Source organism: Vicugna pacos, chromosome 26 (genome assembly GCF_048564905.1).
Source record: "Vicugna pacos chromosome 26, VicPac4, whole genome shotgun sequence".
Lineage (NCBI taxonomy): Eukaryota > Metazoa > Chordata > Mammalia > Artiodactyla > Camelidae > Vicugna > Vicugna pacos.
Genome location: NC_133012.1, coordinates 2,048,273 through 2,075,054, shown reverse-complemented (window position 1 = coordinate 2,075,054; position 26,782 = coordinate 2,048,273). Strand labels below are relative to the sequence as shown.

General features: G+C 48.1%; 1 protein-coding gene across 13 annotated transcripts in view; it reads left to right on the top strand.

Annotated features, from left to right (window-relative positions):
* Positions 1-26,782, top strand: part of PSD3 (pleckstrin and Sec7 domain containing 3) — a 398,292-nt gene that overhangs the window by 94,219 nt on the left and 277,291 nt on the right. For 12 of the 13 annotated variants that reach the window (XR_012064351.1, XR_012064354.1, XR_012064353.1 and 9 more), the window contains 2 exons: positions 4,434-5,538; positions 8,074-8,469. Coding sequence is in view for 9 of the 13 variants with exons in the window: in XM_072950169.1 (XP_072806270.1) it covers positions 4,434-5,538; positions 8,074-8,469 (1,501 nt within the window). In the remaining 4 variants the exon portion in view is untranslated. Of the gene's footprint in view, positions 1-4,433; positions 5,539-8,073; positions 8,470-17,876; positions 18,098-26,782 lie in introns of those variants that run through there. The other variant, XM_072950179.1, reaches the window with a different exon arrangement.

Genomic DNA, 26,782 nt, shown 5'->3' with positions numbered 1-26,782 from the left:
GGAGCAGTAAACTCAGAGCCGGAGACCTGGCTAGAGAGTGCAGCTGCCTGCCACGCGGGCCTTCGCCCTGCCCTCTCCCTTTGCTTCACTTCCATTGACCAGAGGCCAGTTGCTGCACCAAGACATCATCAGTGTTTGTCCACAGCTGATGCAGGTGCATCTTAATGAAAAGTATTAAAAATGGGGTGAAGAAATCATTTAATTCTTTGATGTCTCTTCTCTTGATTTCTTTGTGGCCACTTTTCTTCGGGCCAGTGTGCCAGTGTTTATTTTAGTGGTTGTTTTATAGATGGCAGTTTAAAACAAAGTGGGCTCTCAAATGATAACGTTTAACTTTTCTTCCTTTTGTTGAATGGATTTCATTATAGAATGTTTCGGTGTTAAACATACTTATGGATTCAGTGGTCACAATGGACAGTTTTCTTAAAACATTCCATGATAGGTTAAAAATTGTAGCCTTTTGAAGCTTTAAAATATGAGCTAAAATCATGTTCGTTTATTTCTTGTGTATGTACTGTATGTGATATACAGCTAAAAGTCCCTGGACTTTTGTAAGGAGGTGACTTCTTGTAAAGGCTGGTGATTAAGGGAAGGCTTAATTAAGGATAGAGGATTTGAGTTCAATCTTGAAAGATGAAAATAATCTGCTTACATAGAGATGGGAAGAAAAAGTATGTCACGTGCAGAGGGGAGGTTGAGCAAAGGTGTATAAAGCTCAGTGTGTACGTGCAGTTAACTCAGTTTCTGGTATATGTCAGAACTTTTTCAGAGTGTCCATGTACTGCCCCATCCTTCATTAGACAAGCAATGGTGTGACACATTCAGAGAGGGAGTTGAGTGAGAGAAGGAGAGAGTAGATGGGAGAGATTCGGATTGGATCACAGATCCTAACTCCTAGATGAAAGAATTCGGACTTCAGACTTTGTTCTGCAGGCAGTGCAGAGCTGCGGAGAGCAATGTCAGTTTTTGTTTTAGGGAAATTCTTGTACATAAAATGAAGTGGGAAGTGAGATTGGACATTGGATAACCATTTCAGAAGATTTTTTAAATCTTGGCAAAAAGATTGAGGACACGTGTTAGGTGACTACCAGTAAAGATGCTGGGGAAGGGAGGGCTGTAAGCCCAGCGGAGGTAAAATAGACAATCGCTGATTTTTATTTGTTGTGTCATGTTGGTGACACATCATTCCTTCGAGCCTGTTTTTTCACTAATTATTTTAGGTAGCTGAACTAAATCTCAGATCCCTTTGACCTCTGAAATTTTATATTCTGTGATCCTCACGTGTTTACAGAGATACACTCTAACTTAGATAATAGCATTATAAAATCTGTAGGAAATATTCCCCACTGTGAACTTCTCTATTTTAAGCCCTTTTACTGTGTTAAAGAAAGGAAAACATCTTTTTCGATTGTTTACTTTTTTTTTCTTTCACTGCATTTTAACAGTACATTTACAGCTTTTAAACTGAGGAAGCTGGAGTCCCCTGAATGACTAAGGAAGAGAAAACTATTAAAAGCCCAAAAAGTGTAAAATATGACAAATGGTTTTTAAAAAGTATGAAAAGGTATAATAAACAAATGCCAGTGGAGAATACTTCCTAATTCATTTTGTTAAGCCAAGTGTAACTAGCAAAACCAGGCAAGGTAACACAAGACACCTACAGACCAATACTGTGTATGGACATGGCTCAGGGTGGCCAAAACTACTGGGAAAAGGAAGAGTGAATAGGAGAGCTCACATGTCCTGATTTACCTTCCACAAAGCTAAGGATGTCAACATGGTGCTTCACTGGCTTCTGGCTCAATAGAACAGACTTGAGAGTCCAGACATAAACCTTTACGTTTACAGTCACTTGGTTTTCTACATGGGAATTAAGGCAGTTCAGTGGGACAATAATAGTTTTTCCACTGGGACAAGTGGATATCCACACGCAAGAGAATGAAGTTGAATCTCTACTTCATACCGTATACAAAGATGAACCCAAAATGGATCAAAGATCTGCGCGAAATAGCTAACACTGTAAAACTCTTAAAAAAAAAAAGGAACAAATCTTTGTTACTTTGGATTAGGCAGTAATTTGTTAGGTATGACACCAAAAGCACAAGCAACAAAATAAAAAATCAACCAAAAGTTAAAGAAATTGTACTTCAAAAATCACCATCAACTAAGGGAAAAGACAGCCCACACAATGGGAGAGCATATTTGCAAAATATGTACCTGATAAGAACTTCCATGTAGAATGTATGAACAACTCTTACAACTCAGTAATGAAGACAAGTAACCCAATTATAGAATGGGCAGAGGTCTGAATGGCTATGTCTTTAAAGAAGACGTACAGGTGTCCAACAGCACATGACAAGATGCTCAGTATCGTTAGTCACTGGGGAAACGCAGGTCAAAACCGGGATGAGACAGCATTTCACACCCACGAGGGCAGCTGTAATTAAAAAGATGGACAGTAATATACCCCTCAGACTTTGCTGATAGGAAGGTAAAATGGTGCCGTTGCTTTGGAAAACTGGCAGTTTCTCAGAACATTAAACAGAGTTACTGTGTGGCAGAATCCATTCAAAGGTCCACACCCAAGAGAATTTAAAATAAATGTAGATGCAAAAATTGTGCGCAAATGTTCATAATTCATAACAACCAAAATGTGGAAATGACACAAATGCCCATCAACTGATGAACGGAAAGAAACTGTGGCATATCCATACAGTGGAATATTATTTAGCTATAAAAAGACAGGAGTTCTGACTTATGGTACAATATGGATAAACCTTGAAAACATTGTTCTATTTAAAAAAAAAAAGGACACACAAAATGCCACATATCATATGATTCTGTTTATATGAAACAGAACATAAATTCATAGAGACAGAAAGTAGGTTGGTAGTTACCAGAGGCTGAGGGACAGGGCAGTGGGGAGAGACAGCGCAAGGGTTGGTTTTGGTTGGGGGGTGGTGATGAAAATGTTCTGGAATTAGTGGTGATGGTTGCACAATTTTGTGAATATATTAAAAACCACTGAATCTTAAAAGGGGAAAAAATTGAAAGTCCTATCATATTCCTTACTGAAAAATTTACAATGTCAACATGCCACAGGAAAAGGGATCTTTATTGTTTGTAACTATCTTTTCAAAATCAAGATTTGAAAAGTTGCTTCCTCTTCAGATTTCAACCAGCCAGATCCTCTTAATCCTGTTTGTGCAGGTATTATAAAAACTGCCATCACAGAGAAGTGCTTCTTGGTGTCCATCAACACTGATCAAATTTAATTTTAGAAATATCTTCCAAAATATCTAAAAAATGAAATATGAAACAGTATACACTCTTAGATGTATTACTGTTTCTCAAATTTTCCACATTGTGGGATACCATACTATTAACTCATGTTTCCAAGTTACCTCATTCTGTATGTGCCACGGAATCGAGTCTCTCGTGTTATTTCAGTGTCTATACCAAAACATTCATCAGATATTTCACGGAATAGGAAGGTTGTAGCTCACAGTGCTTTAAAAACATTGAAAACAATGACAAAACAACACATGTCCTCTGTCGCAAAGTCGTGCAAGTGAGGACACTGCATTTCCAGTGAAGATGAGTGACCAAAACCAGAGTCAGAAGGAAACTAGGTACTGGGGTGTTAGGACCTTAAGTGTGAGCTATAAGCCCCCAATTCAGGTTTTTGTTGATCAGAATGCCTTCATTGTTCTCACTGACTGCCATTTTAATAAGAAAAGCATGTAAATTTGATCCAGTATAGTAAATACATACTGATTGTTTCTACTGTTTCATATATGGGGGTTCTGCATAAGCTGCCTTTTAAATTTTATGCTGTTGAGATTCCGGAAATCTTTCTTAACACATTAAGTTTCCTATTCCATTTTGACTTCACTCTCATTCCCCAGGAATGTTCTGAAAGCATTTTTCCCCCGCTACGGAAATCCAACAGTGAAAGGGAAGCTTCTGGTCGAAAAAATATTTACTGGCTTTAAATAGAGTCTATCTTTTTTCCTGAGGCTCCACCTCGGAGACGGCGCTGCCCAGATATTGCTGGCTAGATCATACGGCTGTTTGCTGCATGTCCAGTGTAAATGTTTTAGTTGCTATTTCATGAGTAGTATTTGGAAAGTGAGCTATATCCTTATTTTAATCTCTTTTTGCATATGCGGCAACCGAGTTGCATGTGTGGGACTTTATCAGAAGCAGAGTTAAATAGGGCTGTTAGGTTGCCTCTGTCAATGCCAAATGCTTTGTGGGCACACTCTTGTAAGCTAAGTGGAAGGGACCGCTGGCCGGGCTGTGGGAAGTGTGTGCTGCAGTGTGATGGGGGAGGAGACAGTGAGAGGCTTACAAGGACTGCTGTGTGCCTAATACACACTGCAACCTGTTGTGCAGAACAAATCATGTGTGCATTCTGTTCCCCTCCCCAGGTGATCATGGAGGAAGCACTTTACTCCCACCGAATGTCACGAATGAATTTCCAGAATATGGGACCATGGAGGAAGGTGGAGAAGGCCTGAGAGCCTCTCTTGAGTTGGACGCTGAGTCTCTGGCATGCCGCCCACAAGGGCCGCAGGGGGTCCGGCTTCTTGCTGGCCAGCACTCTGGGCTTGCCAGTGGTACAGGAGGACCACCAGACGTCGGAGAGGCGCCCTCTCAAAGTCACCTCAAGGAACAGAGTTTACAACCCATTGACTCTTTGATTTCAGCTCTGAAAGCCACAGAAGCCAGAATAGCTTCAGGAACGTTGAAGGCTGCAAAGGTACTGGACAGAGATGTTGCTCCTGGCTTTTCCGTCCAGCAGGTGGAAAAAGAGCCTGACACTGCCAGTCATAAAACGCAGAGAGCCAACGAACTGTTCCCTGCTGGCCGAGAAAAGCCACCAGATATACCTCTTTCCGCTGAAGTTATGACTGAGGAAAATTTTTACTTGAGTATCCAGAAGGATCTGACTGCACTATTAACTGGAGAAACTCAAGCAGAGCTTTCCCGAACCGCTAATAATGGAAGAAAGGGCGTTCTCCACGTGCAGGAGCCAGCTCATCCAGCATCCTCCATGGGGAGCCCAGCCACCCACAGCTCACTGGGCAATGCTGGTTTGTTGAGAGAGAGGAGGTCTGATCAGGGGGGAGGGCACCCAGGACGGGGTGATCAGGGCAGCTCCGCAGGACGCCCAGGCCAGGTCAAACACGTGGAATTCCAAGGGGTGGAAATACTGTGGACAGGAGGGGAGAAAAGAGACACGCGGCAACCTGTGGATTTTGAGACTCTGTTGGAAAGGACAACCCCTCCTGAAGGCAAAGAGTTTTCCAAAGCGCCAGGCCATCCTGTCTCATATGCTGGTTTGTGTAATTCAGCTGGTTTAACTGGGAATGTTTGGGATGAAACCCAGGGAGCGCCTGCAGAGAGGCCGGCTGCTGGCTCAGGGCCACTTTCCCCTGTGCCCCTTCTCGAGAGCGGAGAGGATGAAGTCTTCCTGAGGGACAACAAGGAACATCTCGAGAAGAAGCCTGGCCTGGAGAGAGACAAGCAAAGGTGCGTCCCCACGCTAGCCTGCAGTCTGTGATGCCTGGTGCCTGACAGTGAGAACCCAAGTCACAATATCCTGGGTCCTTGTGACTGCAGAATGGCAGAGAGGCTACCGTCAGCTTGATTGCTTCTAAGTTCCCACGATGTTAAGGTGGTCCTGTTATAACGCTGCCCGTTAGGGCCAGAGGAGGGAAGCAGAGCCATGGGGAGACTGAACTCTAAAGTAGGCGAATCCATTTTGGCCGGTTTGTTGTACTTGACAGGTTTCAGATTCTCTGACATCGAGGTAACAACTCTCTGCAGTTTTCTTCAAAAATGCGGAAAGAACGGGACTCTTGTCATGTCCTGGAGTCATTACATCCTGCCTTAGGCGTCTGTTCTGGGGGCAGCCGCACTGCCCGCATTCGGCCTCCATCCCCGCAGGAGCACCGAGGTCCTGGGCTTGGGCTGACTCAGTTTTCTAGATTTAGGGAGAAGGTCAGGAGGTCAGAATTCAGTTGTCCCATGGCACGCACGTGGGGATCCCTGCTCACTGGTGGCATGTTGTGATTACAGTCCTGATGAGTAAACTTGGCATCACATGGTGCTTCCCGGTCTTTCCCTGCATCTCTGGCATCCCTGCCGGCTGAGAGCCGGAAACCGGAAGCCGTGCCTGTCTGTCTTCATGTCTTTGCTCGGAGTCTGATCGTACAGGGCTCCTTTTGGCAAAGTCATTTCAAATTTGTACCATCTCGTCTGCTATCGGACCTCCACCTCCGATAGTTCATGTGAGAGAACATCTGAGTCAAGCCTGAAGGGTTTTGCTTGTTTGTTTGGGGTAAGGAGATGCCTTTCCCCCCACAGTTAATTAACGGATCCACTGAGAGATGCTCCTTTAGGGTGGCTGTCGGGACAACCCCCTCCACTCCCTTTCCATCCCCCCCACGCAGAAACTCTCCAGACTCCCTTCAGAAGTAGCCCTGGTATAAGGCACATGGCTCAGTAATTATATTCCCCCGAGGTATACACTTCCTCTCTTGTGCAGATTTTAATAATCCATTATTTATTTGTTCCTTCCTCCCACCCTCCTTCTCTTCCTGTCCTTCCACAAATGGTTTTCCCTTGTCTCCTGTGACCCTGACACGCCTAGAGGCTGGGCATAAAGGAGTGTTCAAAATAAATGTGACCCGTGACCACTGACCTCATGGAGTTTACTGCTGAAGGCCAACACGTTAATGCTTATTTACTAATTAATTCTAGGTTCCATGAAGCAAAAGAAGGGAGATACACTGGAAAGAACAGTTGGAGTGCAGAGGAGAGGTGGATTCAGTTGGTGTTGGTGGCTTGAGGAAGGGCCTTCTGTGAAAACGATAATTAGGCCGAGACTTGAGGGATGCCTATGAGTTTTCCCAGCAGAGAATGGGAGGAGAATATTCCAGGCAGAAGGCACCGCGAGCTGCTGGGTGTCCTGACTGCGTGTGCCTCCTGGACTCGGTGACGCAGAGGCCTCCTGGCCCGTTGGAAGGCATGGAGCTCTGCCTGTGTGGCTGAGCTGGGAGCTGGGGGCCAGTGGGCACTTGGGAGCAGAGGTGGGGAGCAGGCTTCCGTTTCACTGCAGGTGCCTTGGGGGGCCAGTAGGAGATCCAGACCCAGCGTAGGAACTGGTATGTGGTAGGCCTTCAGTAACCCCAAAACAGCAGGGACAACTGTACTGTTGATGGGAATCCTGGTAATCCCTAGGAATGCGGGGTACTTCCCTGGTACTTTTATTCCTGCTTTGTTTTGTTCCTATTTAGAGAAATCTGAAGCTCAGAGACGCTGACTAGCCTAGATTGCTGTAGCTAGTCGTTGGCACGTGCAGACTGAGCTCCAGGTTTTTCTGTCTCTTGTCCTCTTTCTCTTACTGAGCTTTATCCTGATGTTCACTCTTAATATTTGAGGAACATGCTGCATATTAATTACTTAACACCCTGCTCTGTATGTTACCTTGTAAGTTTCTTCTAGGCATTCACTGTTTCAGTTAGCCTGGCAGTGTGCACGTCCCTTGGCTGGCCGTTTCTGGACCTGAACTCTCCCTGCAGTGCTGACTTACTGTCACCAGGGGGCATCCCTTGGATGCTAATACATTCCTCCTCCTGAGGGCGTTTGGTCTTATTTAAATCAGAAAATATTAACCGACTGATGAAAGTTTAGTGTATTTTTAGCCCATTAAGTGTACACAATATGTTTTTCTTCTGTTAAAATTAAGAATGATAGTTGTTAGTTTGAATGTGTGTAGTTTAGTTGGCTAAAATGAGAATTTAATATGTATTCACATACTAGGAACTAATTTGAAAATGTACTAAATTACTTAGCGGGCAGCATAGCATATGTATGTTGAGTTTTTCCAACCTGAATATATTTCTGTGATCACTTCCTCCTCAAGTATTTGGACAGAAGCTCACTGCATCCAAGTGTTATTAGCTCTACAGAATTTTATTTTTTTAATATGGTTGAAGGGGAGAAAATAAAAAGAAAGAACTAACCCAGTACTGACATTCTTCACTCGTATGTGCTTTCCAGGGCTCTTGAGCAAGAGGAGCCCTTGAGGGGCGGGGAGGACGACGTACTCGGGCCCGGGTGTGCGGAGGACCCCACGGACGTGTACAGCTCCCAGTTTGAGGCCGTTTTGGACAACACTTCTCTGTACTACAGCGCTGGGTCCTCGGAGACGTTATACTCAGAGCCTGACAGCTATTTCAGCTTTGAAATGCCCCTCACTCCAATGATACAGCAGCGCATCAAAGAAGGCGGCCAGTTCCTGGAGAGGACGCCGGCGGGGGGCCAGCAGGACATCCTGAGCGTCTCGTCAGATGGCGGAGTAGTGATGGGCTGTTCTGGTGGGATCACCAACGGGCTGAGCGGCTCCCGCAGCTCTGTCTACTCCAGAGGCACCCCGGAGGCGGCTTTCTGGGGAAGGTACCCATCCCATTTTCATTCATTCCGTGCTGGTGGTTTTTGTAGCATTTTTCCTTTGGGAAATATGAGTGTGGAACGTATTTGAAGAGCATTTGGCTGGTTGCCGTGGATATAAGTGAATGATGTGAGTAAAAAGTAACTTGGGTCTTTGGGGCAGGTAGAGGAATAGTTGGAGTTTGCCAAATTAGCAAGCTGTGGTCCTTCTGTTCGGGGGTGTTTCTTGTTACCATGTGTAAACTGGGTCCTGAACAGGTATTTGTGGGTGATGACTTGGTGTGCGCTCTGACGCTGACGCAGCTTTGGTAGAGGGCATGGTGCTGTGAAAAGAGACCGGGAGTCTTGGCTTTCGTCTGCTGCTGGCATTGCTTGATTCCGAGGAGCAGGTAGTTCAATTAAGCCAGAGGTTCCTTGATTATAAGCTGAGAGTGTTGGATTAGTCAGTCACTGAAGTGTCTCTCGGCCCTTTGCTCTGTGAGGTCCTGTTCTTCTGGAAGTCTTCCTGTTCCTGAGAAGGTGGGGGAGAATCTGAGTTTATCGGCTGAGGCCATAAATATTTATTTCCTCCCTCTACTTTAGGATTTAAGTCTACCCAGAGCACAAAATGACACATTGCATAGGTTTTATGTGCCGTACCTGTCTGTGTATGGATTATCCACTGTCTCACCTCTTCTTGCTCATCATCCTGGGGTCATTTACGTGTCCTTTAGCATTCCTCAGTGGGCAGAGGATGCTAAACTTCTTAACGATTTTATGAATTTAGTTTTAATATGTTTCTCCTGGATTAAAGTGTGTCAGTTCCTGTGTCTGGGGAGGTGAGGGGGAGGTTAAATTGGGATAAACTATTTTAAAGCTGTATGAAAAAATGTCAGTGCTTTTTAAAAAAGTCAGTATGCATATGACAGGTTTCCAGTGAGCCTCTTTTTGTGAGAAGTCTGTCCAATGTCAAGTGTTTTCCATAAGCAATGCGTAGGTCTGGGTGAGCACCTTCAGGACTGGCACGCTGTAACAGTGCAGCGGTGCATTTCCATGTGAAATAGACCATGGGTGTTGGCTGTCTTCTTAGGTCACACAGGTCTTAAAAGTATAGCACCTTGGTCTGAATTACTTGGGCAAGCCACTTACTTGCTCTGAAACCCTCTTTGTTCCCTATTTGCATAGTGGGGTTAATGGTATTTGGTATGCTGTGTGGCTGTGAGATTTAAAGAGTTAATTTAGGTTAAAGCACCTAGCACAGTGCCTGGGACAAAGCAGGGGCAGAAGTGATGTGTGAGTCAGAGCTGGTTGATGAGCTGCATTTACACTTCCTGGATCTCTGAGAGGGTGTGTCCCTGAGGGAAGGGGGGGCACCCCTCAGAGGGGGATATTTCTAGAGGAGCCCTGAGAGAGGGGTGCCTCTGAGGGGACCTCCTTGAGAGGGGGTGGCCCTGAGTGGATGGTGCCACCTTCGTCCTTTAGTTTCACCATCGTCTCTGATAACTGTAAATTGTGATTAAATGCAGGTAATTTCATTGAAATTCCAATCCAACTTTCTGGAGTGAGTGGAAGTTGTTTATATTACAGATCCAAATAGTTTGGGAAATACATTTTGGGCTGAGAGGCTTTGCTGCAGAAGGCACAGGGGGAGGGTAAATAAAGACAAGAGGTGAACACCAGCAAGTCAGAGCAGGAAGGTGAGAGGTTTGTTGAAGGTATGATTTGCAGACTCAGAACAGGAAGCATCCATCTTTGGGGCCAGTGTGAGTGGCGGTCATCAGCAGGGCGGAGCCGGACGGTTAAGAAGGTACCGGGGTAGGTTACAGTATTTGAGCATCTCGGATCTGGACAGTGGTGTCCTTCAGGCTGTCTCGGGATAAGGTTTCAGCTGCGTCACCTGTACTGTCAAACCAAGAGATCTTGCCCAGCAATGAGACCGAGTTCCAGGACTGAATGAGGAGCATCTGAATAATGAGCGCTGGCACTGTCCCCGTGATTCCTGACCAGTGGCCACCACCCCCCGCCCTGGTGCACCGCTAGAGGCGTGGACAGACCAGCTGGGCAGCGCACGCCGTTTGTGTCCTTTGGGTTGGCATCGATAGTAAGCAGTTACAGGTGGAGGGGATTTTTGTATGTGTGTGATGGCTGTCTCTGTTCAGGGTTAAAAATAGGGTGGGCTCAGTGATTCTAAGCAACTTGAAGGAAAGTGGAATAACTTCTGTATTTTCTTTACCTTCTCTGCTTTCTTGGTGCTTTGGAGAATGTGTGACACCAGAGGAACTGTGGGTTGAAGAATTAGGGCATTTTCCAGCTTGAAGGGGCCCTTAGATAACCCTGTTTTACAGGAAAGAGTCCGAGGCCCAGTTGGGTGGGATGGAAGTACCTGGTGACAGACCTGGAACCAGAATTCAAGTTCCCTGGCTCCTAGACCAGGTCTGCCTGCTGTTTTAGGCTGCCCGGTCCCACACCTGTATTCTTCCTTTTGATGTGCTTTCTCTCCTGCTGTGTGTTTACAGAGGCAGAAGTCTGAGTTGGTCGTTGTAGGGCTGGTTGTTATTGTTGGTGGTATGTGTGTTTCAATTTGAGGAAGATTTTACCAAATCATTAATAAACGCGTCTCCATAAATGTTTAAGGTAATCAATGAGCAGGCTTTTAAAAATTCCTTCTGCATTAAAATATCCCTCTGCAGAGGTAAGGAAGGCGACAGAGGTGTGGAGCCCGCTAAGGAAATCCAGACTGGAATGCTGACTGTACAAGGGTCACCATGATCAACTCCCCTCAGCCAGGCACTCAGGGCCAAAGCGCTAGGGCTCAAGGTTTGGAAAAAATTCCAACCTTGTTAATAAGTGTGATCTTTTCACAAGAAAAGTGATGAATACAGTAAGTGCACATGCCTAGCATCCCCTCTCTTCTCACGGGTCTCCCCTGTTTCCTTGGGGTGGTCCTAAATACTATTTTGTGTCCTATAAGTCACGTGTATTCCATAGGTTTTACGCCTTTAGTAAATACATGGTGCTTACTTCTCGCAATAAGCCAGGAGAAAGCACTGTTAATGTTCCGATTTTCCAGATAAGGACACTGAGGCTCAGAGCAGTTGAGTAACTTGCTCTAAGCCACACAGATGGTAAGTGCCACACCCAGGATTTGAACCCAGGCAGTCAGGCTCCAGAGACCATTTATTTTGGGGCTTAAAACAAAAATAGTTTTGTTTGGCATTGCCTAGGAATATTTTAAAATACTGTTCTATTTCAATATATGCTTTTACTTTCCATTAAAGATTATGTCAGCAGCTTCCCTTTCTGCCAGTGGTTCCCTTTGAACACAGGCTGATACTGGTCTCTATTGTGTTGCTTCCTGTAGGAAAGGTGAGGGGCTGGGGAGGGTGAAGAGGACCCTGTGGCCCCTCAGCACATGTGGTTCCCTCTCAGGAACGCCCCCCAGGCCTGGATTTAGCCAGGCTTTGTGGCCGGAGAGGGGCTGATCTCCACTTACATCACAGAAGAAAATACTTCATACTTGCAGTATTCTAGAATCAGATTGGAAAGGACATTTTTTAAGAGTACATGTGCTCACTCTTTGTCTTTAAAGGATAGTTACTTTTATGATATCGAATAGATCACTCGTTATAAGCCTTTAAAGCCTCTTAAGATCCTGGAATCAATCTGACAAGGGTAGTTAAATTCTCCCAGGTCTCTGAGCGCTCTGAGCACTGATGCTGACCAGAGCGCTGCACGCCGCTCAGGAAGCAGCTCACCCTGTGAACGTAACACAATATTTTAATGAAGGAGCGGAGAGCAGCATCCCCACCCTCTGTGGTCCAGCCGCAGAGCGCTCAGGCCCACGGGGTCAGCGGCGCTGTATGAAGTCCAGTCACATGGCTCCAAAATTAGAAAGGATAATCAGAGACTTACAGTTACACACGTCCAGTGGGTTCCTTTGTGTCTGCTGCTTCTCCCTCGTCGGCCCGTCAGCTGAGGACCGCAGCGCCCATCAGTGGGTCCCGGCCTGCAGCCTGTAAAGCACAGGTGTTGTCACTGTGACTGTTAACAGGGCTGAAGACTGTTTATTTATCTGGAGCTTGGGTCTGGACAACAGGAAAAGAGGGGCAGCAAACACAGTTGTATGGCAGGAGCTTTGCTTCTGGTTCTCTGAAATGTGTGACTGCCTTTTACAGTTACCTCGTAGCGACTGCCCAGCGTGTCTCCTGGATGGCGCCCCAGACCCGAGGAGCCCGGCACAGGGTGGATCACATCTGTGTGCAGCTGTCAGGCCTGGGGGCGCTCCTGTCAGTCCGGGGTCCCCTGCACTGGCACCTGTGGCTTCTGCCCGTCTTCCAGGTGGAATGCTGACATTGGAAGCATCCATTTTCTTCCTCACTTGTTCTCTTTCTGGAGTGTCTCTCTGTCCAGGAAGAGGTCGCATGAAACAAGATTGATACTTGGAGAAACTTGTTGATGCGCAATTGCAAATGTTTTTGACGTTCCAGCTTAAAACCCACAGGTATTCTAATACAGTGTAAAACATTGAAGTCATGCGACATTTGTTAAGCTGGTGACAGGGAAACGGGCTTGACCGTGTGACTTACTTGGGGGACCTGGCTGAGCTCGTCTGTCATTGGGTGGGCAGCTCTTCAGCCTCACAGGTTTATTACCGCCTGGCTGCCGCTCTGGTGATCTCTGGTGTCTTTTTCTTTCATGTTTTAAAACTTCTTCTAGAAAACAGGCTCTCATTTTCTCTTTCTAGCTTCTTGTGATGGTGAATTTTTTTTTTTTTTTTTACCTGCCAAGGTGTCCCTGCTCAGTGATGAGAGTGGAGACTCTGCTAGGTTGAGAGCCCGTCATATCTGGGTTCAGGCCCTGCCTCAGCCAGTCACTGGAGGTGTGACCCTGAGTAAATTACAGAAAATTGGGGAACCTTTCCAAGTTCAAAGTGGGATGAATAACACCTCTCCAGAAGCAAATGAGATAATTAAGTGAAAAAAAATCAAGAATAGAAAATCAGGTGGTCTCACAATGCCTGGTACATAGTAGGAGATAAATAAATGAAAAAAAATAGCAACAACAGAAGTGACTTGGACAGGAGTCACTGTGCTCATCTACCGTGCGCTCAGGCCCTGTGTCGGCCCTGGGCTGTCTGCGACTCCTGTTACTAGACGTCCTGAAACATCACGTTGTTTCATAAAATACAGTGTACTGTGGCAGGGTGGCATAAACGTGGGGACTTGGGGTCAAGTCAGGGGGTCAGGGCGTCCTCGCCACTGGCTGCTTGATCCTGGGCAGACTGTTGCACTTGGGGAAACCTCCGATTCCTTATTGGTCAAATGGAAATAACCTTATCTTTGCAATAGTCTGAGTAGTAGGATAAGGAATATAAGAAAATAGGTAAGAAAAGCCTGGTAAAGAACGAAGGCGTGAGGATTTGGCGAATCTTTGAGTCTAGGATGTCAGGGCCGAGTCAGAGTGAGTGTGAGATCTCGAGCGTGGACGACTCACCGAGTCAGGAAGCAGCCGGCGGGAGCTGGGGAGGGCAGCAGTGCTTGTAGGAGGGCGCCTCGCGGTGGGGCCGCTTCACACAGACTGAACCTGAGGCGAGTGAGGACCCTTCACGCGGGCTCGGAGGTTGGCTGGAGAGAGTTGGAGTCACCACTGGGAGGGCTCGCAGCGAGCTCTTGGAGGGTGGGGAGCGGGGGAGGGAGGCTGGACCCTGGGTGCCCCCGTGCATCCTGCTCATTCCCGCTAGGAAGCACGCCTCCGAGGGCAGTTCCTTGGCAGCCCCTCTGTGCTTGCCTCCGGCCCCAGCGGTGTCCGACTGTCAGGGAGCCAGCGTGGAAGCCCAGTACCATGGTGCACCTCGCAGGCAGCCTGGCTCTGGCTCTGCGGCTTTGGGCTCTCCATGTTTGTTGGATGCCTCTGGTATAAACTGGTGGTGACTTAAGGAGATGGTCCTGGATTTGAAGCAGGGTTTCCCAGAAGCGTTCTGATTCTGTGGTTTAAACTTTAAAACATACGAAGTAACACCCTGGATACCTGTGTGAAGAGCACTGAGGGGTGCTGGCTAGGTGGATAATCTTTCATCAAAGATCGTATTAAAAGACTTCAGATGATAAAGGACAGTGGAGTTATATGTTAGTAACAGCTGCTTTGGTGGTTGATATTTTACTGCTCAGAATGGTTTAGCACTCTTTTTATTCATATATCAGTGCAACTAATTTATCAGAGCCCCAATGGGTATGTTTCCAGTGCCTTAAGCTTGTTTTTCTTTTTCTCCAGTGGAGCTCATAACCTTTCTATACACTGAAATACAGAATCTGTATTAAGTTGGCTCAAGCTCCTAGCAGAGGCTTGCTGTTCAGTTCCTGAGTGGCCGTGGTGCCAGGTGAGCTGAGCCTAATCTCTCCCGTGAATGCTAATGAGGAGTAATATAAACTCCACCTAAGCCGTCCAACATCTCAACATTAGAGAAACGCTCCGATTTTGTGATCTCCGCGCCTTGTCTGTGTTCCACGTGCTTGTGCGCCAGCCTCCATCCACAGGTGCTTCCCTCTGAGTCTGGATTGTGCAAGGCGGGGAGCTTTCTGAAGTTCTTGAGTCCCCGTGCTTGGCCGCCCAGATTTGGAGCCTGCTGGTCTAGGGTGGCACCGGCAGGGGGCGCTCTGAAGCCTTCCCGGTGACTGATGCTCAGCCTAGGCTGTCAGCCTCTCACCTTGGAGCATGTTAGAAATAATGGAATATAGGCCTCCCCCCTGACCTACCCAATCGAGATACGTATTTTAACACATTCCCAGGTGATTCATAAGCACTTTAAAGTTTGAGAAGCGCTGAAACTGTCAGAGGCAGAATACAAGGCTGGGTAGGACTGCCCCGTTCTCAGGAAGGCAGGCCCGTTATGGGTAACTGTGCTCCCGTCAGGGAGAAACCTCTTCACAGAGGTTCATAAAGCGAGTGGCCCTGCCTGTGAACCTTGAAATGATTTCTTGTGTTCTTTTGGTGTAGTGGTCATAAGGTACCATCTCTGTGCTGGAAATACAGGGGTCGGTCCATTTTCCTGCTGGGAAGCATGATTTCCTAGTGAAGAATGTGGGTTAAGTCAGACTGCTTTGGTTCATATTTTGAGAATTATCTCTACTAAACCTCCACCTCCTTATCTGGGAAAAGGGATAATAATTTAGCTCCCTTTGATGGTGCTCATTGTTGGCTATTGTTATCAGTAAATAACATTGCTTGAACTGCTGTCTTTAAAACTTCATCAAGTCCCCTGGTGTGAGTGTGCCATGGTCAGATCAACCTCGGATGTTGTCTGTCTGTAATAAAAGGTCTGAGAGCCTTAGCTTACTAGTTTTAGTGATAGTTTGTTTTATTGTCTTTATAATTATTCTGTCTAGCAGCCCCACCTCAACACAAAGAAGGTGACATTTTCTAGGTAAGAGTTGTCCTATGAAGTCTTTAGTATAGAGAAGTTGAGGTGTTGAATAACTCTTATTGTGAAACAAAATTATACATATTCATCATTCACACTCCATTCACTTAGCAACTCTTTTAGGGTCCATCATATAATATTATACCTAGTCAGGTACAGACCTTTCCCTCCTGATAGACAATGAATTTCTCCAGTCTTTGGTTTTAAGACCCAGAGAACCTCTGTTACAGTGTCCGGCACCTCCTCCCTGTTCGGTTTTTGTTGAATGAAGAACTTAATTAGCAGCTGCTCTGTTCTAGGTACTAGGTGTCTCCCAAAAAGGAGGCAGGTAAGATAACTTCACAGGTAATTTTGAAACAGGGCCTAGCATGCTGGGAGGTGAGGTTCTGAGGCTGGGGCTACTTCCAAGGCGGGCTCTGGAGGACGAAGTGGACGTGTATGCATGGTCGTGCAGGGCGGGCAGGGACATTTCCTAGACCAGGCAGACTGAGGCAGAATTAGGAACAGCTGCTTGGATTTGGGGACTTGAGAGTTGGAAGTTGCGGGGCTTGTTAACCTCTTTGCCTTCTGTTAATCTCCTAGACTGGACACACTGAATACACTCAGGAGGCGAGTCATCATGCAGTTGATTTTTACAGCTTGGCACATTCTAGGCGTACCCAAATGTTTAAAACTTAATAAACACCTACAATCTGATCTCACCAGCCAATTAGGGAGATAAAACATTGCAGTGAATACCTGTCTGGTCCCATCCCTCTCATTCTGTCCCTAAGGGTCACCGTGACCTGTGAGCGTGTATCATTCCTGCATAGGTGTGTAGCCATAAACAATATATAGTTATGTTTTGCATTTTTTAAACTTTATATAAATGCTATCTTCTTGTTTCCTTTTTTAACTCACTTATTTTGCTCAACATTTCAAATTCATTCTTACTGATTCGTAAAGCCCTAGTGTATTAGTTATTTGCTGAACAGTGTTCATTGCATGAATATACACTACAACTAATTTTCCCATTTTCCTAGCTACAAACATTTTGACTGCCTCGCATTTTTGTTATCTTAAACGGCACGGCAGAGAACATTCTAATTCGTGGCTTCTTGCACACACATGGAGAGCTTCTCTAGGTTAGGTGTGTATTTAGGAATAAAAGTGCTGGCCAGTAAGTTATAATCCTTTTCTGGGTGAACCAAGGCACTCTTGAAAGTGCATAGTATGTTTTCTTTGAGAGTCTGGAATTTCATCTACTTCCGTCTATAAAGTAATTTTTTGTTATTTTTACCTTCTGATCCTTATAATTCCCAAATCCCAACAAAGACAGCGAGAGCCCAAAGAAAATGCATGGGAAGGAGAAGGAAGCAGAACTAGCCTCCCTGCAGGGGCAGCAGTGCTGACTCTGTCATCCATTAGTCAGGCCTGGTGCCCGGCCCTCCTGTGGGTCCCCAAGTCCCGCGTGTCCAGTGTCTCAGATGCCTGGGCGGCAGTTGTCGCCTGTGTCTGACAGCTGCGCATGTTGCCTGTCCACTTCTGGCTGGCTGAAGCACGGTTTGAACAAAGGATAAATATTTTCATGTTCACGGTAGCAGAAAACAGAAACAATTAGAGAAACGAAAATGGAAAAACACGAATCACAAAACTGTGAATTTAACACAGCTGAATTTTATGTAATAGAAATGAATCAGATCTATTTGTTGCCTATTTCAATCATTCCTTTGTAGCCGGAATGTGTGTGCAGTAAATTGTGGTCTTTAAAAACAGTACTTCAAAAGTTGTAGTGTTGTTTAAGAAAAACAATGCTGAGATGAGCACTTTTCCCTGCTTCTTTTTCCAATGATGTTGGACAAACTCTCTCCCATAAGCAGCAACCGGTCCAAATAAACTAACACAGTTGTCCTTTCTCCTGTTGTCAGCTGTCTTCTGGCTTCTGAAGAGTTAAGCTGGATGTTTGTGAGGTCATGTGTGACTTCACTGGCTCTGGGCTTTTGAAGCCGAGCCCCAGAGCGGGGCTGCCTGTGGGGAGGGGAGGCAGGGCCGGGGACGGACTCCTTCAACTTCTCCAAGTTCTTGTCCCGCAGCCCGGAGGGGAGTGGTGGCATTCTGGGAGAATGTCACCGCAGAGTCAGTGTGCAGCAGTTTGTACTCCCCACAGAAGCAGCTGTAAAAGAGCCGCTGAGCAGATGGGACGGGAGAATGCTCTTTGTGTCGGTGACAAAATTACAGGCAGGCTGTTTGCGGACGGAGGTAACTGGAATTCACTTTATGTTCTTTGTCTGGCCCCAGGCAGTGCTCCATCACATATGATTGTAGTTACAGAGAATTCCTTGGATTTTAAACTTTTAGTTCCAATGAAAAACATTGTAAGAAAGCCTGAGGAACCATCACTTTCCTAAATAAGGATGAGCGAAGCGGCGAGGGTGTATCTGGAGGTTTGGGCAGTGAGATGCCTCCCTCGGCAGAGTTGTGTCGCTGCCCGCTGGGCCGTCAGACACTGCGCGGAGCTCCTGCACCCAGCGTGCTCCCAGCTGCCTTTTGCAAAACTTGAGGCCTCGGAAGGTCACCTGTTTGAGCTTTTTCATTCAGTGGGGTCCCCTCTGACTGCTGCACAAGGCTGCCGTTCTTGCTTTGGTGTATCCCTGCTCTAAGGGCGAAGTGGGCTGTGCTGCTGGCTTAGGAGCGTCATTTGGCTTAGAATTCAGCATCGCTTTTGAAACTTCAGAGGTTAGTCAGTTATCTAAAGAAAAAAGGTGGAGGGAGTTTTTTTTTTTCCGGAGCGGAGGGAACTTCACCTTCACAGTTCGCCCTGGGAAGTTCTGTTCCTTCAGGTTCAGGCCAGGACGAGAGCAGGCGCCGGGAGGGTCAGCGATGGTAACGAGGGCCTGAGCGAGTGCGCTGCTCTTAACCCCGTTCTTGAGATGCCTGGGGTCACAGGGTTCACGGACACCCCAAAGCCGGTGAGAACCCCAGTGCTTGGACGTCGGGGCCGGTCCGCTTAGTATAAACAGGTGTGCTTGCGAGTATGTGTTGGGTAAGTTGGCATTTCTTGCCTTGATTACAGATTTTAAGTTTTAAATCTTAAGTTCATATTTCCAACATACGATTATGTCATTTATCTATGGGCTATGTATAGCCCGTCAGCATAAAAATGTTACCTCTTTCTAACTGAATATTTTGTTGCGTAGTTTTAATAATAAAGAACAAAGAGAATGCTTGAAAACAAAAAAGGACATGAAACATACTTGTGAGAGGCATAAAACCTGGTGGCTCTGAGTCTGGCCATAGGTGTCATAGTCTCATGGGTTTAAGTTTGACCTCTGTTTCTTATGGTTTGACCTCTGGTGAGTTACCTAGTGAGTCCCTGCACGTGTGAAGGCGGGATGGTGACAGGACCCAGCAAGAGGCGTGGAGGAGTGGCAGCACGGGGTTAGGCGGGATGGTGATGGGACCCAGCATGAGGCGTGGAGGAGTGGCGGCACGGGGTTAGGCGAGATGGTGATGGGACCCAGCATGAGGCGTGGAGGAGTGGCAATGCGGGGTTAGGCGGCATGGTGACGGGACCCAGCACGAGGCGTGGAGGAGTGGCAATGCGGGGTTAGGCGGGATGGTGATGGGACCCAGCACGAAGCATGGAGGAGTGGCAATGCGGGGTTAGGCGGGATGGTGATGGGACCCAGCACGAGGCGTGGAGGAGTGGCAATGCGGGGTTAGGCGGGATGGTGATGGGACCCAGCACGAGGCGTGGAGGAGTGGCAATGCGGGGTTAGGCGGGATGGTGATGGGACCCAGCACGAGGCGTGGAGGAGTGGCAATGCGGGGTTAACGGGGGTGCCGTGTGTGGGAAGCTTCAGCAGCATTTCTCCTGCTTTTAATAGAAGCTCAGCAAATGTTAATAAAGCCTGGCTATTCTGTTTAAATTGCTCTTCCTTATGTCAGGCACCTTTGACTTAGACCCTACGGATTCGTGGTTATGAGCTTGGAGTTGTGGGTGTGGTCACACTGTAAATGTGCCAGGGCTGCTTCGTGCCTGGGTTCCAGGCAGCACCTCCACCATCCCGTGGCCCCTCATCCCCCCCTCTGCCCCTCCTGTCAGTCGTCTCTCAGATGTAGTCTCTGGTGGAAGGACGGCTGAGAAAGAAAGATGGGTAGATGAGTACAGAACCATCAGGGCTTTGTGAGGACATCCTTCTGCTCATGTCCTTTCGATGAGCGTCTGTTTCATCGTCTTGAATGTGGAGAACAGCACTGTACACACACCTGCCCGGCAGGCGCCAGGCGGCCTGCGCTGGGAACGCAGTTACACGGCCGTCAGGACCTGGCCACGTCTCTGGGTTCTGTCATGGATGTGGATCACCCTTTGCCTGCGAGGGGTGGCTGCTCTTACAGGGCTTCTCCGTATTTCTAGCTTTGCCCACCCTGTCTTTATGCTCCAGGAGTCAGTGGCTGTGCAGCTCTGTGAGCTGCTCAGCTTCTGTGCCTGGTGGATATAATTTTTCCATGTTTATTGAGATTAAATGAGATAAAATATGTGAAAATGCCTAGCAGATTTTTTTTGCTCCTTTCAAAATTGCTCTTTCTTCTGTTACTCTAAGGGGAAAATTTATGCAATTCATAAATGACTCTCTTTTCCCCTGTTTTGCTTTATAAATGTCGTGTCATGTGTAGATTAGTGTTTCTAAAGCTTTTGTTTAATTTAAAATAATTTCTTATGTTTTGAGTTTACTTTATCTAGAGTTAGTTTCTGTTTGCCAACATGACTTTCCAGTGCAGAATATAATCGTTAAAGCTTTTAAATTTAATTTTGAACCAGTTTTCAAAAATATGAAAGGAATATGTGCCAGTGGTAAAAATTCACACTAAAGTCCCTTTGGTCCCACTTCCCCGAAGGAACCTCCTGACAATTCCTAGTGTATCCCTGCGAGGCTCGGTCTGTGCAGCCCTTTTGGGACCCACTTTAAACAGCCTTACAGTGCGGAAATACAGATGTGGGATGTGCCAGCTCCCTGAAACGTGGCTCCTCCATGCAGCTGTGCAGGGCAGCGCTGGAATGTTTGGGAGCCCTGGGAAGGGCACCGCCTGCACAGCTGGGCTGTGTCATCAGAGCTGCGTGCACCTGGCAGGGCCAGCTCTAGCCGTACGGTGCTTCCTGCCACCAGGCCAGAGTTCACCCAGGACAGCCAGCCGTGGGGGGGCGCTCTCAGCAGACGCTGGGTCGGAGCCTGCTCTGAAATTCTGGGGAGGCAGAGCCCGTGTCGGGTTCCGGCAGGGACGTCAGTGATTGTGTAGCTGCCTGAGGGTGTGGCTGTTGTGCTTGGCCTTCTGTCCTTGGTGACGCTGGGTGGAGGGAGTGCGGATGAGGTGCATGGGACGTGGGCTTGGGAGGTACCCTCTTAGCTTCCAGCCTGGCTGCTTAATCAGCTGTGAGCAGGGCAGAGCTGCTTTGGGCCTCAGTTTCTTTACTTATAAAGTTGGACCGTTGTGGGGGAGAAGTAACATAATGCCGGTGAAGTGCCAGCTAGACTGCAGAGTGCTCAGTGGGTTCTCCCAGTCGGTTCACTGTTTGGTGTCATTACCTTACCGCACCTCTCTGCAGGGGTCATGTGTCCCGTCTGCTCCCCAGTGGTCCTGGCCCGCCTGCAGCCTGCCTTCAGAAGCAGAGGGTGCAGCTCATTCTGAGCTCAGAATGTACTCAAGCAGGCCACTCCCTTTTGTTGATTCAGCTGGTCCTCTGCGGAGGTCCTGCTTTTCAGCACTGGGGGCTGGAGCCCTGAGCACCTTGCTGTTCCGGCTCTGCTACCAATCATGAGACCCCAAGAGTCACTTCCTCTCTTGATCCCTCAGTGTCCTCATCTGTAAGACATTTGTATGTGACGTGGAGATAGTGACCCTCTTCCTTTTAGTCTTTCTTCTACTTTGCTGTATCTGTCATCTTACAGACAGATTTCTGCTTCCCCTTTTAAACAACTTAGGACAGTTATCTTCCAAAGACAATCTAGCAGTGAAGCTAAACACCAGGTTGAAGGATGCTGTGTTGACTTCTGAGCCCTAAATGTACAAAGGGTGACGGGGTGTTCAGGGCAGGTATCAAACTGTCCTGCCCATATGCCAGTGACCTTGACCTTTTGTTTTGTATTCATCCAGACCTGATCACCTTTGATTAGGGCTCTGTGTCTCAGACGTGTTGTTGCCGGAGCTGTAAATGCCCAAAGGGAGAGAGAGAGAAGTGGCAGCGGGAGATGCCACCAGAAGAAATGGGGAATGAGCATTCCTGGAGCTGGGGCGGGCAGGGGCCATTGGCCAGGCCCTCTGCAGGATGTCTGCATTGCTGTGGTTTGGTTCATCTGTCCTGGTTTCCTAAGTTCTTTACCTAAATCTGTTGAATAGAGGAGCAGATCTATATTGTGTGGACATTTTAGTCTGGCTTTCCCAGGACAAGACTGCATTTCTGGGTGACAGAATGGCAGGGAAACATTTGTATTCAGTACTTTGCTGCTAAAAGATGAACAAAAAGTTAAAAACTATCTCTGCAGCTCACAAATCAGCAGGCTCAGGATTGGCCCAGGTAGCGGGAGGCAGTCGCTGCTCTTTGGAACTTGTGTCTCTAGTGAGTCCCATGGGGGACTTATCAGCTCAGCTGGCCTCTGAGACCTGTGGAAGTGGTCCTTCTGGTTGGAGCAATTCACCCACAGAATTCCAGCACTCGGGGCTTCAAAAGCAGTGGTTGGTCAGAGGAACGCAGATTGGCGTGTGGTTGGCTGAATGGTCCGAGTGTGTGGCGGTGAGTTACACGAGTTCCCTCTGCCCTAGACCCTTCCAGTTGCAGTGTGAGTGGAGACTCCGCTTCTCAAGCTTCGACACTTGTTGCTGATTCCAGAGGGCGGGGCCTCAGATATTTACCTTGTATAAACTTTGTGACCAGGCAGAACAGCACCTCTCCAGTGCCTGGTGTCTGAGTGCTGCTTGAGGACTGGAGGTGGGGGCGTGGCAGCAGGTTTAGAAGGTAATGGAGAGGAAAGGACAGAGCAAGTTCATCTCACGTGGGTTTTGCCTTGCGTTTTCTGGCATCTTGACCTCGAGAAGCTGGTGTGTCCCATCCTTGGCTATATGACTTTGAAATCATCATGGAAATTGCGTAGCTGAGCATTTTTTAAAGTTTAAAAATGGGGGAATGGAAAAGTAGCCACCTGAAACACAGCCAGAGAACGTCAGTTGCTGCATTTAATGGAACAACGACCTGCCGGGGCCACAGCCCCACCTCCTCTGCGGTGCTTGGGGTTCTAGTGAGCGTACTGGTCATGCTGGGCTCCTCAGTGTGGGTTTCACAACCCAGTCCTTGGAAAGTAACCATTTTTTTTTAAAGGAAAAAAACATTTTTAATAAAATATTTTGCTGGGAAATTTAGGTTGACCAAAACAGGCACCCACCACTACGCACACAAACACCCAAGGCTGCTTCCAGAAGCCTCCCAGCTTGAGAGAGCAGGCAGCCCTCCCCTGAGCCCCCGTGCAGTGTGTCACATGTCCTCAGTCCCTGCGGGCCTCTGGGACCTCCCCTCCTGTGTCAGCGAGGCCCTTCCTGTGGCACCAGGTCTTCTCGGGCGGTCTCAGGGCTCCGGGAGGAGGCGGCGAGGTCCTTCTGCAGGAGCAGGCCGGTGCCCAGGGTGGGGTTGCCCTGCCCAGGGTGTGTTAGCGATTGGGATGCACCCAGGGCTGGCCGGAGTAGAGGTGATATTTATCTCGTGTTGCACTCAGTTTTATGAAAACAGCTGAGGACAGCAGTCTGCTGTAACTGTACACCAACTTGATTAAAAATAACTGTCATTGTAAAGGGAGTAACAGGATTTAGGGATTTTTTTTCTCCAAAATACTGTATATTCTGTGAGCAGTAGCTGTCTTTTCTGTGCTTGGATGGCATGCTTTTCACCTGCTGTCTTGATGGCATGTTTCCTTCCCCTCTGTCATCAGGGTGGTACCACTCGTCACGGGCCTATCCCTCCTCTGAGCACTTGGCCGTGCTCACGTCCTCCCAGCCCACTGTCCATCTTGCTGACCTTCCGTAGCCACTGATGGACAAGGACTTTCAGTTGCTGTTTTGCTGTGGCCACTGCACATCCATGGCCAGTGTGACTCTGACGGGCCCACAGCTGGCCTCCTGACCTGTCTGGGGAGGGTGGACCTCTGTGGTCGTCCTGTGTCTGCTGGTGATGCCAGGGGTCCTCGGCAGAGCATTGTGCTGGGAGCTGGGAGACGTGACCCCGGCTCTGTCTGTGTCTGAATTCTTAGTCTCACTCTGAGGCTTTCATTTACTCATCTGGAAAGCGAGATTAGATTAAATAATTCACAAGGTGCATTTTCAACTCCAATAATTTATTACTTGGCTCTATGAAGTCATACGACTTCTGGCTCCTCAGATGAGCTCTTTGTGACCAGTTGGGACCTCCCACCCAAGAACGGCTGGGGCACTGTGGGACTGGAGCAAGTGGAGTGACTCCACGGTGTATCAGCCACGCATGCCGCTTGTCTGATGGTAAGCCGGGGAGCGGGCGGAGAGCTTCCCTTCTCCTGCCGTCTTCCTTGGGCTCCTTACGCAGCCTGACTGTTTGCATTGTTCTTCCACGGAAGCAGCACCCCCGCTTACCCTTCCTCTTTCGGAACTGACTGATAAGAAACACTTGATTTGAAACACCAAATGCCCCTCTCCTAGGAAGATGAGGGCAGAGATGGTAGGGGATTATAATTCCCCTTCTTTTGGCTGAAGTAAGTGACTGAGGGCTGCATCTTCTCCACCCCTTTTCAGAGGGTCCTTGTTTCTCATGTGAAAGTAGAAGTGTGTGTGCGCCCCACAGCTGAAATGAAACTGGGATGGAGGAAGTAAAAGTCCATGTATATCTCTTGATTCTTGGTACCCAGGGTGTGGATCCGGCAGGCCTGCATTTGGAGGACAAATCCTCTCCCCTGGGGACTGAAGAGGCGTGGAGCTGGCCGTCTGGAGCCTGGGCTCTTTCCCGTGCCTCGCATGGGCTCTGTGACTCTGGGCATGTCACTTCCCCCTCTCTGGGCTGATCTCATCTGTAGAATGAGGGAGTTAGGCTAGGCAGGCAGTATTTAGGGTTTTTCTGGAGCCAGCGTGCCAGGAACCTGTGATCTTCCTCCTGGCGTGCAAGGGACGGAGAGGAGCAGCTGGCTCCCGCAGTGCCTCATGTCTGGCCTGCGGCCCACGGGCAGGGGCTGCCTCTTAGTGTTTGTGCAGCCCCAAGTCCCGGGTACCCCAGTGTCTCCTGGGGGACAGCTCCTTTGGTCCGTGTGCTGATCATGGTGTTTACTTATGGAGGCATCGCAGTCTGGGGAGCCCCGTTAGGAGCATGGCCGCCCAGAACCCAGGAGGACTCCCGGGCCGAGTGTTCCCTCATGGCCGCGGAAACTTTGAACCATCTGGACCTTCACGAGGAGACTGTCACCCTCTGGGGGGCTGCAGGAACTTTCCGTCCACCTGCCGTTTCTGTTTGTTTTCCTTCAGCATAAGCCTCAAGTTCACTCGTCGTCCCCCAGCCCGTGTTGACTGCCGATGTTCAGGTCAAGACCTGCTGGTGCCTTTGAACCTGGAGGGGAGGTTTAGCGGGCACGTCCAAGCTTCTCCGGGGCACGTTTGCCTCGGCCGTCTCGTTTCACTGAGAGTGCCCATCAGAACACTTGTATCCAACCCGTAGGGTCCAGCACATGGACTGGGTGAATGGCTTACTGAGGGTATTTTGTGGTCCCGAGGGGAATGTGAAAATCAGGGCCACGGGGCAGCTTTAGAGTCGGCAGGTCGCCCTGTTAAAGTACGTCCTAGTGTGGGGAGGGAGCCGCTCTTCCCAGGCCTGGGGAACGCTTCTGTTGAGGCTCACGCCGCTGACGTAAGTGCAGGGCAGCAGTACGAGTGGAGATGCTCACAACTGCATTTAGTTGTCTGTGCTGTGGGTCAACATAGATATAAAGGGTTTCATTCTTATATGTTTCTGTTATTCAAAACAATAGTTTCAGTGTTCTTTCCTTTCAAATTTTTAGACAAGGAGATGGTTTGATTCATCTGGGTTTGTCTCTTCTGCCGTTTCCTAGTTGATGTAGTAATGAAACCTCTGAAGTTTCCCCTGTGGGCAGCAGGGAGGGAGGAGAGGGAGTCAGAGGGCTCACGGACCTCCCACCCGTACCCCGGTCACGGCGAGCAGGGTGTCCAAGTGGAGGTCCCAGAGCACTTGTCTCCTGAGACCCTGTCCTGTCCCGCGAGGATTGATGACCGAGGAGGGAGTTGCCCTCTGCTGTGTCACTAACTCTGGGACCACACACAGGACCGCGTTGCTGGGATGCTGAGCTCTCTGGCTCACTCCTGCTGTGACAGCCTTTCCTCTCCCCGTCTTCTCCAACGTCGCGTCTGCCCGGATATGCCGGGCTCCTACAGGTAACACAACCTCCAGTCAGAACGGTATGAGGGAAATGTGCTGTTTATTTTTGAGGAAATGTACCAATTTACTAAATACCGTATTTGTAACTCATGCATTTTCCCCTTTAGAACAAACTTGCCTTCGAGTTAAAACTTTATTCTGCTTGAACAGCAGGCTTGTAGAAAGTCTACACTGGTCTGTGACTTCGCGGCACACTTTGCGCCATCCTTGGCTGTCCGTTCTTAGATCGGAGTGCGGAGCTGTTCTCACCGATTTGGAATGAACCGGGCGCTGTGGCCGGTTTTGTATGGAAAGGTTGTCGTCGATCCCAGCCCTGCAATGATTTCATTTTCTTTACACTCAAAGTAAACGCTGTGCAGGCTAGATTATTCTGGAGTCTGACTGCTCTGTTCTCCTCCTGACTGAAATCTTCTGTCACAAAGGAGCCCTGCTAGTGAACAGTCTCCTTGTAAGTCATCAGTTTTGTGCTTCTGACTTTTCTGGTAATAAAT